Below are 12,297 nucleotides of genomic sequence, written 5' to 3'. Positions count from 1 at the left end.
AGATGGACACTGGCAAGCTCCAAAAATGCAGTCCATTATTTATTCCTGTATGTTCCTCTATAGAGCCAGTGGACAAGGTTGCAGCTGCGAGGGAGTTTCAGGTCTTGCAGGCAGCTCTTCACACCAGCACTGCATACAGAGACTCGGTAGGTTGACTAGAGCAGCATACAGATTCACTGCTGAACACGAGCGTCTGAACGTGCTGCTGGTTCTGGATCTTTGGGAACATGTTTGAGTAGCTGTTCACTCATTCCAGGTGTTCAAGATGCTGAACAACAAGGAATCCCTCGAGCAGATCATCGTGGCAACACCTGGGCTGAGCAGCGATCCTGTGGCTCTGGGTACTGTATGATTGCAGGCAGAGGTGATTTGTGATGCGAGGCGTGTTGAAGACTTAATCATGTTTATTGACTGTATTTTTAGGGGTTCTTCAAGACAAAGACCTCTTCATACAATTCACCGACCCAAACATGCTTGACACGTGAGTGAGCATCATTACATACAACTGATCCAAAATAAATGAATAAATATGATTATTAGTAGTACTAATTATGAGAAAAACAACAACAACAATAATAAATAGTTTTATGTAAAAAATAATAATACAACAACAGCAACAACAAATAAATTGGTTGTTATTATTAATAAACTAATAAATATTAATAATAATTGTTGTTGATGTTTTCTTATTAGTAATATTAATATGAGAAAAACAACAACAACAATAATAAATAGTTTTATGTAAAAAATAATAATACAACAACAGCAACAACAAATAAATTGGTTGTTATTATTAATAAACTAATAAATATTAATAATAATTGTTGTTTTCTTATTAGTAATATTAATAATTATTACTATTACTATTACTATTAAGAAAAACAACAATAATCATATTAAGCAATTCATAATAAACATAATAATAATCATCATCATCATCAATAAATCAATGTTATATGTAAAATAATAATAATAATACATCAATAATAATAATAAATCAGTAATATTGTTATGAATTGATAATGCAATAACAACAATTTATTAACTGATATAATAATACACTAATAATAATTATTGTAATCAAATATATAATATAATATAATAAATACATAACGTTATTATTAATTAATCAGTATTATAATAAAATTATAATTAATATTACTATTAGGAATACTACTACTACTAAACTATTATTATTAATTAATCAATGTTGAAATAATGTTTCATTATTAATAATGTTATTATACCCAATATACATTATCCCCAATAATATATTAACTAATGCAATAATAATAATAATTGTAATATAACAATAATATAATATGAAATAAATCAATAATGTTATTATTAATTAATCAGTATTATAATAATAAATATAATTATTAATATCGCTACTATTAATAATAATAATATTAGTATTAAATCAGTAATGTTATAATAATATTAATTATTATTATTATTATTAATCAGTTGAAATAATAATAATAATACAATTAATTTTTAAAAAAATACATTCGTATTTGGATTGAATTTATATTTGTCTTATTTAAAGCATAAGCAGTCAAGTTTGTCTGGTACTGATTTTATAATAATTAATAACAATAAATTATTTATTTAGTTTTTAAAACAACTTTACATTTTGGCTGATGTCACATTGTAGAACGGTTGTGAACACCATATTGTGTTGACTTCCTGTTGAATCCGAGGTTTAACCGCCTCAGAATGTGGCATTTGAATCATGTGGTGCACTTTGGGTTAAAGCAAACGATACCCTGAGCTTAACTGTCTCACCAGACTGGCCAAATCCCACCCGGCGCTGGTAAATGCCATCATCCTGGTGCTGCACTCGGTGGCTGGCAGCGTGCCGCCCCAACAGAGTGCCAGCTCCTCCAGAAACGTGTCTTCTAGCTCTTACAGCGACATGCCAGGTGGGTGTCCATTTAAACGCAGTTTAAGTGAAAAATTGACCACCATTTACATAATGTGATGGGTCATTTTGGTGATCCATAGAAGTTTTTATGCATAAACTTTTTTTAATCTACAGGAGGTTTCCTCTTTGAAGGCATGTCTGATGACGAGGAGGACTTCCAGTCGGTTTGTCATGATTTACTGTTCTTCATTAGGAATAGTGCATTAACAGTCAGGCCTAAAATTATAACTCATCAAGCACCAAATGCGCATAAAGCTTTGGTCAGTATATAAAACAGTGTTATTTGCCAACAGTATTGGGTAATTTAAAACAGTATTTTAATAGTAATGCGTTACAATATTGCGTTTCTGCAAAAAAAGTAACTAATTGCATTATCTAGTTACTTTTTATGGAAAGTAATGCATTATTTTTTGTCAAATGGGCTGGGGTTATTTATTTTTAATAACAAAAAACAAAACAAAAGTTATATTTTTTTTGGCAACTGCAAAGGCCCTTTCACATCAAAATAGAAATTAGAAATTAGGCTGATAGAAGTGCCTTTGCACCTCACCCCCAATTTCTCTCAAACAGAAGAGGTGTTGGTGACTATGTTTCCATCCACCTATTTTTATGCGCATTTTGGAATATCACATAAAAAAATGCTGGATGCAAACACCAAGATGCACATAAATTCTAAAAATGCGCATTAAAAACTTATGCGCACAATTGAGTAGGAAAAACTTTTTATCCGATAAGAAAAAATGTGCATAAACTACGATGGAAACACATTTACCGAATAAATTCCACCATGCGCATTGGAAAAGTCATGTGACCTTGCGCTATGAGACGGGATAACTTGACTAACCAGCGGACCGATCTTGTTCACAGCATCTGTATGTTGTTTTGGTCGTTCTGAAATGCCTGAGGAATGTCTGTCATCAAAGTATTTCTGCATAATTGTCTTACACGACTGCATTCCAAAACAGCAGGCATCCACCTCTGAAAGCAATGACTGCATTTACTGTGTTACATCTGCTCGCTCTGAGGCGCAAGTAATTAATTATATATGAAAATTTTTATATTCAGTGGCTTCTCCTAGTTTTCTTAGAGATATTTAGTGCCAGTTTATCAGGAAGTGACGATTTTGTTCTCTTTGACTCGTTGGATGGAAACAGTGATTTATTCGCAATTTTTTTTATGCGATATTCCAGTTTTGCGCATTAAATTAGCATCTTTGGATGGAAACATAGCTAGTGAATTAATGAGAAAAAAGTAACTTTTAAATATCCAAGAAAATAACTGTTACTTTTTCAAATAAGTAACGCAGTTATTTTCTTGGATATTTAAAAGTAATGCCTTACTTTACTAGTTACTTGAAAAAGTAATCTGATTACGTAACTCGCATTACTTGTAATGCACTACCCCCAACACTGTTCACCAATTGACCAATAACTTTTTCAAATTAATTATAACAGTGCAGGAAAATGCAAAATTATTTGACGCAGTTATCAAAATGCAAAGACTGTTTTTTCATGGCCAGTACAAAATATTTATGTCTGGTTATCAGTCATTGGCAGATGTGGCAAAAAGTATACAACCATTCAAACATTTGGTGTTGTAAGATTTTTTTTTAATGTTTTTGAAAAAGTCTCTTTGCACACCAAGGGTGCATTTGATCAAATTTTGTTATATCTGTTATAATTTTAGTAATATTATAACAATTTAAATGAACTTTTTTCTATTTGTTTTCTTTTTTTTAATAATTTTAACAATTTAATCATTCATTCCTGCGATGGTGAAGCTGAATTTTCAGCAGCCATTATTCCAGCCTTCATTCTAATATGCTGATTTGGTGCTCAAGAAAAATTTCTTATTTCTTATCTTATTTCTTATTTCTAATCTTTAGCAGATCACAAAGATTTTAACAATTTAATCATTCATTCCTGCGATGGTGAAGCTGAATTTTCAGCAGCCATTATTCCAGCCTTCATTCTAATATGCTGATTTGGTGCTCAAGAAAAATTTCTTATTATCATCAATGCTGAAATAACGTAATAATTTCATAACACTGTTACATGTAATCTTTAGCAGATCACAAAATAAATATTAATTGTTCATGCAGTATTTTATAATTTTGCAATGTCTAAATTCACTTCAATTTATAAATGATAGGTTTTAGTTTTTAGTGTTTTATTTTTAATTTAATTAATGCAGTATAAAAATTTAGGGTTCATTTACATGACAACAATACACTAAAAACAGAAATGTGTTTCCTTTGTGTTTTTGAAAAAGCTTTGTGTACAGACAAAACGTCGGAACGATCCCAGTTCACACGGATCTGTGAAAACGACAAATAAATATTAATTGTTCATGCAGTATTTTATAATTTTGCAATGTCTAAATTCACTTCAATTTATAAATGATAGGTTTTAGTTTTTAGTGTTTTATTTTTAATTTAATTAATGCAGTATAAAAATGTAGGGTTCATTTACATGACAACAATACACTAAAAATAGAAATGTGTTTCCTTTGTGTTTTTGAAAAAGCTTTGTGTACAGACAAAACGTCAGAACGATCCCAGTTCACACGGATCTGTGAAAACGACAAAAAATGCTGTATTATTCATGCCAGGCCAGTAGATGGCGATGTCACTTTGTAAAGAAACACTACGCACATATCTATGCACACATATAATACGCAAGCGCAACGTTTTCACAAATGTGTGTTTTTGTAGTTTACACTGAGACTACATCGTTTTCAAAAACTCGCACTTTGAAACCCGTTTTCCACAGTTTGCATTTTCAGCCCGCCAAAACTCTGTTTTCTTGTAAATGAGCGGCCAAAACGCGTACAGAGTTTTCAGTTTTTAGTTGAAAACGATGTTGTGACCCCTTAATATCAGAACTAGTTAACAGACAGTAATGATAATAATTGTTATCAGCTGGAATGTAACCGTCAATGTGTCTATAATGTTTTAGATTTGCATAAACTAATTAAAAAACCGAATACATCTGTGACAGGGTCCCTCTTCAGGAGTGTCCCCAATCCCTGCAGGCACTCCTATAACCAACAACCTGTTTAACCAGGCACTGCAGCATGCCCTGCAGGTGTCCAGCATGTCCAGCTTACATGTGAGTAACCACCGGACATCCAGTGACATTTTACACCAGATTCATCTTTATAGAGTCCATCATCAGCCCTTCAAATAGAGATGTCGCAGAAAAATGCATGCATTCTTCCTATGACTGTTAGCACAGCTTGAGTTGCATGCATCCTGTCCCTTTTTATATGCAGTGAAGTCTGATCACAATATTATTTTTCTTTGTTAAAGTGGCATTACTGATTCTGGAGTGACTCTGTTTGATAATGTGTAGAATCAGTGGCAGTCGCAGCTCCAGCAGCTGCGGGACATGGGCATCCGTGATGAGGAGCTCATCCTGAGAGCCCTGCAGGCCACCGGCGGAGACATCCAAGCGGCCCTGGAGCTCATATTCGCCAGAGGCGCACCATGAATCATTTTCTGAAGTAAAACGTTGCTATGATGTTACAACTAAGGCAGATTTACCACTACATATTCAATATTTTAACTACCTAGTTGAAAGTGTGGTTTACTTTTAATTTATGTTTGTCTTTTATTTTTAGACATGTACATTGAATGCGGTGCTATCAGCTGTTTGAAGAGTAGGCCTAGTTTAGGGCACACGTTACAATATGTCACTTCTGCTGTGTTAATAAAATGTGTTCAGCATCATAAATATTGATAGCTAAAAGCTAAAGTTTGATGTTCAGACAATCATTGTTATGGGTTTTTTTTGTTATTAATTAAAATCTTCCATAAATACCATAAAGTTTGGTGCTCTGTATTTGTGTGCAAGGATGAAACTTGGCATGAAATGGAAATTGACTCGATTTTCTAAATGCATGTTAATTATTTTGTTATCCACGAATGTTTCATTGTGTTGTTTATTTATTTTCGACCTCCTAATTTTTTATTAAAATGTCATACTCTAGCTTGATTTTCCAGTGAAACAACAGCATTTCAACTGGAAATTAGTGCATAAATCAACCTCAGCAAGATAAATATCAATACTTTTTTTATTAAAATGTATATATTACATACTTTCTATATTCATATAGAAATAAGCAGTGATAGTTTGCATTTACGTTTATAAATGAGCAGAATATCAATCCAAGTTTTATGATTATACGTTATTTCTATTAAAATGTGTTTTTCTAATCAACTATCACAAATTGCAACAATATGTATCACTATATAACAAAAAGAACAGCTGTTATAAGAACAAAAACCACCATAATGATATTAATATCAAGATTTGATTGCATTATTTGTTTGCTTTAAACGATAGTAAATAATGAATAGGTAAACAAAGAACAATTCCCTCATAACAAGACTACAGCATTCCCAGTTTTTCTACAGACCTGATTATTTTGTACATTTCAGTGTTCTAAAATTAGTCAAGTTTTATGACATTTTATGGCAGGAAATCCTGTCACTTTGGTCAAACTATCTACATAAGACTTTTATCATCAGTTTCAATAACCTGTAACGTTTTTATGGGCTTGTTTATCTATGAACTTCAGGTCCAAAAAAGGAGCTGTCTGCGTGAACCACCGTCCTATAGGACAATGACCAGCTTAAACGTCTTATAAAAGCCTTCGCCACAGTTTGGATTCATTCAGACTTTCCAAGCGACTCTGGTGTCCATGGCAGAGCACGGTCCTGTACTTTATGTTCATCCTTCAAGCTGCTTGGTTGATGAAAAAACAGAGGTAGAAGTTAAGCACTTACTTGCCGATTATAAGATCACTCTTCACGCACTGATTCGCTCTGAAGATGGAGACGATTGGGAGTCGTTCGGCCGCTACACCAGCGACTCCTCATCGCGGTAAAGTTGGTTTTATATTGGACATTCGTTTGACATTCGGACTTTCCTTACCTTTACGTGAATAAACGCGCTAAAAGTGGCCGCCTGTGCATAGATATAATGGTATGACGTGATACTTATGTCGGATAATGTTCTTTCTTGGTAAAACGCCTTTGTGTGTGTGTGTGGGTGTGTGTGTGTGTGTTTGTTTTTTTTTATGTTCACACTTTAGTGACGCTCCCTAACTTTCCAAGCCGAATGTCTAACGAATGTCCAATATAAAACCAACTTTACCGCGATCGACTCCTCAGGGACTGTTAAAGGTACACTACTACATCTTAAACCATCACACAGTCAGTTTTGATTGTAAAAGGATTTACTGGATTATTAATACACAGTTTCCAGAGATAAAAGTCTTGGCGGGACATTTGAGGGAGTTGAAGGCATGGATGGGTCTGCTGTGGAGTATGAGACCTGTTCCTGAAAGTAAACCAGGTCGCCGGTAAGTAATTAATAAAGCGAGCGATGAACAACCGTGCATTGCGTGCATGAACTTCTAATTTAAAGGGAGAGTTCACCTTAAATTAAACTGGTTTCATTTACTATCTCTATACGTCATACCAAAAGTGTATACTGTTATTTTTGTTGTAAATCGAAATAATAAAACATTAAAAAAAAATAAAAAAAATTACATGGGAATTAAAGGCCCATTGTCAATATAGTGCAATAGATGGGTTCCAGAGGTAAAATACCATTCATTTTCTTCTTAGGGAAATTGTCAAAGGGTTAGTTCACCCAAAAATGAAAATTATATAATTAATTACTCACCCTCATGTCATTCCAAACGCTCCGAACACAAATTAAGATATTTTTGATGAAATCCGAGAGCTCTCTGACGCGTCACCCTTAGGGTGCCATTTTGGATAGTATCACGATGCATGCACGTCCTTTTTCTGCACGTAAACAATGCATGCACCTGATGCTGCTGGCACTGCCTTGTTTACATTCAGAGGAGAGCGTGCGCATGCATTGTGGTACTCTCCTAAATGGCACCCTAAGAGTGATGCGGAGAAGAAGAATTGCTGAATAAAGTTGTTATTTTAGTTTTCTTTGCGCTCAAAAAGTATTCTCATAGCTTCATAAAAGTACAGTTGAACCACTGATGTCACATGGACCATTTTAACGATGTCCTTGCTACGTTTCTGGGCCTTGATCATGCTAGTACCCTTGCTGTCTATACAGGGTCAGAAAGCTCTCAGATTTCATCAAAAAACAAAATTTTAATTTGTGTTCCGAAGATGAACGAAGGTCTTACGGGTTTGGAATGACTTGAGGTTGAGTAATTAATGATAGAATTTTAATTTTTGGGTGAACCAACCCTTTAATATGCTTTTGTTGTTTGCAATATTTCAGTTCGCAATTTTTCAACTTATGTTTAAAATAGCCCTGTTTAACAGCGTAATCCCTGGTGAAAAACTACATTACCCATGATGCTTAAAGAAAATTCTACCAATCAGAGAGCCACCATGAGTAAATCGCACCAAAGGAGCACAGAGGTCCGCCTATTCCATGAAGCACCGCTAATGACATAATAGAGTCTTCCCACGGTCTCAAAAATACTTAAATATTTGTATGTATATTCAGATTTGGCAATAAACTTAAAATATGTTGTTCCTATAATTAACAACTTTAAATTGATAGTTTTAGATTTCTCCATCATTTTTAATTGAATTGTTTTTTTTACAATGCTTCATAAAATTGTAATTCTTTCCCTAATTAAATCTGTTAAGCACACAGTCACAGTCTAGTAGTATTTTTATCTTTTTAATAAGTAGCATGTCAATGTGGTGAATTTGTGTCTAACTTGAAACTGAAGTGAAAAATGCATGGGAAAATCTTTTACCGTCATGCACTGAACTGACAGATAATTCTAATTTGAATTGACAGATTTCGGAAGAACAATGTCCAGACACCCGTTAAAGTGACGTTTTCTGTGTATGAAGGACACCTTGCTAGGGGCTTTAAGTATCACATACCCCTCACATCAGCTACTGCTGAACGCTGGTATTTGGCCCCTGAAGTCCAGAGGGTTGAAGTGACAGAGGGTGAGATAAAGGGGACACTCTTCATTCCTCCAGGTATGGATTAGCGATTAGATGCAATCCTTGCCCATGTATCACTAGTATAGTATTTGCAATAATTTTAAATTCTATTTAATCTAATAACATAAATATAATAATAAATTACATTATATGCAAGTTTAATAAATGTATTAATTAACATATATTTAATTATAATATAAATTATGCTGTCATTTTTTAAAGAAATTAATACTTTTATTCTGCACTGATGCATTAAAATGAACAAAAGGGAAGGATTCAATTGAAAACATTCAGAAACAACACAAAATATATATTTTTATTGTGCCACAAGAGAAGCGTTTATTTGACCTTGTACATTTAGATGAATGTAAATCATTGTACATTCTGTCTACTTCTACAGAGACTTGAGGGACTCTCCGTTTATATGCATGTGGTTTTGTAATGCAGGTTCTGGCCCCTTTCCTGCTGTGCTGGACCTCTGGGGAGGGCAGGGGGGTCGTGTTGAGTATCGCTCAGCGCTCCTGGCGTCCCACGGCTATGTCTCGCTGGCTCTGGAGTACATCGGGATGCTGACTGCTGAAGGAAAACTCCATCACGTGGACAACACCTACTTTGAGGTACATGTGTGCTACACAACAACTAAAAATATTATTCTGATTAACGGATAGGTAAGTAATTCATGTATATTTATATGTGAATATATAATTTAGATATTTTATTGTTTTGAGTCTCTTATACTTACCAAGACTGCATTAATTTGATCAAAAATAGTGCATAATCAGTAAAAATTGAAATTTGATTATAATTTAAAAGAATTGTTTTCAGTTGTAATATATGTTAAAATGTAATTTATTCATGTGATGCAAAGCTGAATTTTCAGCATCAGTACTTTAGTCTTCAGTGTCACATGATCCTTCAGAAATCATTCCGATAGGCTGATTTGCTGCTCAAGAAACATTATTATTATCAATAGTTGTGTTGCTTCATATTTTTGTGGAAACTGTAATGCACTACCTTTCAAAAGTTTTTTTCCTATTCATCAAAAAACAAGCAAAAAAAAAAAAAATCAGGTTTCACAAAAATATTAAGCAGCAAAAGCTGTTTATTATTATTAATAATTGAGCACCAATGATAATTGATAATTGAGCAGCAGATCAGCGTATTAGAATGATTTCTGAAGGTTCATATGACACTGAAGACTGGAGTAATGATGCTGAAAATTCAGCTTTGATCACAGAAATAAATTCTATTTTTTAAATATATCATCACAGAAAACTAAATTGCAAATATATTTTACAATATTAATGTTTTACTGTATTCTTGATCAAATAAATGCAGACTTGGCAAGCATAAGAGACTTTTTAAAAAAACATTTAAAAAATCGTATTCTAAACTTTTGGCCGGTAGTGTATATGGAAATATATTTATTAAAATGAAGTGACATTTCTGCTACCTATTTGTGTATGCATTAACTAATCTGACATTATTTAATGTTTGTTAACGCTGAAGTGATTCTAAAATAATTAAGTTATATGTAAATGAAATTATAATATTTAATTAAATTGGAAATTAATTAAATACATTTTGAATTGAATTAGTTTATTCATTTAAAATGTATTTTTCAATATTTCATACGTTTTGATTCTCACATTGGAGAGGGAAAATAAGGTATATACCCTAATATATACCTTGAAAGTATTTAAAGCACATCAAATATATTTTTGTTTTTCAGACTGCGTTCACATTTCTACAAAAACACCCCAAAGTTCGTCCTGACAGAGTGGCAGTGATGGGGATGGCATTCGGTGTGTCTGTAACGCTGGGTTTGACCGCACACTCAGAAATTGTAGAGGTAAAAACCTCATAAGTGCTCATTTACATCAATACAGTGGAGATTCGATGCAGATTCAGTGATACAATGTATTTTTCTGTTCTTTGATGGCAACTTTGCAGCCCAGGTGTGTGGTTTGTGCGAGCGGGTGTCACATCATGCCGCTCAAAGGATCTTTGGCGGATGTCTATGCAGCACTACAACAGTAAGAAACACCGTTTTCACACAACAGGCATTATTAAGATACATTACGTTATACAAACTACATACTAGTGACGTCTATCATTCTGTCAACACCAAGGAATGTAGACAAAATCCGCTATGATGAAAAGATGAGAATAATTTGGCGGGATCTGTTGCTGCCAGTACCAGATGACCCTTCCAAGAAAGGTAAGGTATGAAAATGATGCATTTACTTTGTAATCGGTATATAATATTCAGTTTTGTACTACAAAGAGTCATGTGCTTGCAATTCATGTTTTTACCAGATGGGTGAGATCAAATGTCCTGTTTTATTAATCGTTGGAGAGGACGATCAAAACTGGCCGGCTTCAGAATCTGCAGCGGATGTGAGTCGATCCCTTTAATACATTCAAATGTTTCATCTCAGGCCAGTGATTGAGCCGATCTCATTTCCTGCTCGACAGGTGAAGAAGATGATGGAGAAGGCTGGGTACAGTCACCTCCTAACGGTTCTCTCGTATCCTGGAACGGGTCAACCTTATTGAGCCGCCCTACAGCCCTCACGTCCGATTCAGTGACTTCAAGCTACTGGAGGCAAAGACCAAAGGTGAAAGTCTTAATACATGTGTAATCAAGCTAGTTGTTTCACTGTGTTTGAGCTGGCTAGCCCTTGTTACGTTAAAATTATGGGTACAATCATCACTGACTTCGGAAACTTCACACTGGACTTCAAGCAGCTTGGATTCTGTGCCTCTCCACTCTTCCTCCAGACTCCAGACCTTGATTTCCAAATGAAATGCAGAATTTACTTTTATCTGAAAAGAGGACTATGGAGCACTGAGCAACAGTCCAGCTCTTTTTCTCCTTAGCCCAGGTAAGATGCTTCTGACGTGGTTTCTGTTTCAGAAGTGGCTTGTTAGCTCTTTTCCTGAAGACGTCTGAGCGTGGTGACTCTTGATGCACTGACTCCAGCTTCAGTCCACTCCTCATGAAGCTCTCCCAAGTGTTTGAATCAGCTTTGCTTGACAGTATTTTCAAGGTCATCCCTGTTGCTTGTGCACCATTTCCTACCCATTTTCTTCCTTCCAGTCAACTTTGCATTAAATGTGCTTTGATACAGCACTCTGTGAACAGCCACCCCTTTCAGTAATGACCTTCTGTGACTTACTCTCTTTGTGGAGGGTGTCAATGATTGCCTTCTGGACCAATTCCAAGTCAGCAGTCTTCCCCATTATTGTGGTTTCAAAGAACAAGAGATACCCAGAATTTATACTGTAGGGATGGTCATTTAATGAAACTCAAATGTAAATATTCTAATATTTTCAGATACTGGATTTTTGACTTTCATGAGCTGTAAGCTCTAATCATCAAAATTAAAACAAAAAA

At 34.3% G+C, this 12,297-nt stretch overlaps 1 protein-coding gene and 1 pseudogene across 1 annotated transcript in view; both read left to right on the top strand.

Annotated features, from left to right (window-relative positions):
• LOC107712505 (ubiquitin-like protein 7) overlaps positions 1–5,745 on the top strand; it is an 8,729-nt gene extending 2,984 nt beyond the window's left edge. The window contains exons 6-9 of the mRNA XM_016517774.1: positions 1,795–1,928; positions 2,045–2,094; positions 4,930–5,040; positions 5,284–5,745. Of these exons, the coding sequence (XP_016373260.1) occupies positions 1,795–1,928; positions 2,045–2,094; positions 4,930–5,040; positions 5,284–5,421 (433 nt within the window). The 3' untranslated portion in view covers positions 5,422–5,745. The remainder of the gene's footprint in view (positions 1–1,794; positions 1,929–2,044; positions 2,095–4,929; positions 5,041–5,283) is intronic.
• Positions 5,746–6,495: 750 nt separating this feature from the next.
• Positions 6,496–12,297, top strand: part of LOC107712497 (acyl-coenzyme A thioesterase 4-like) — a 13,779-nt pseudogene continuing 7,977 nt past the window's right edge.

This window comes from Sinocyclocheilus rhinocerous, unplaced genomic scaffold (genome assembly GCF_001515625.1).
Source record: "Sinocyclocheilus rhinocerous isolate Xijiao unplaced genomic scaffold, SAMN03320098_v1.1 scaffold1259, whole genome shotgun sequence".
In the NCBI taxonomy this organism is placed as follows: Eukaryota; Metazoa; Chordata; class Actinopteri; order Cypriniformes; family Cyprinidae; genus Sinocyclocheilus; species Sinocyclocheilus rhinocerous.
This window is presented reverse-complemented; position numbering and strand designations above follow the sequence as displayed.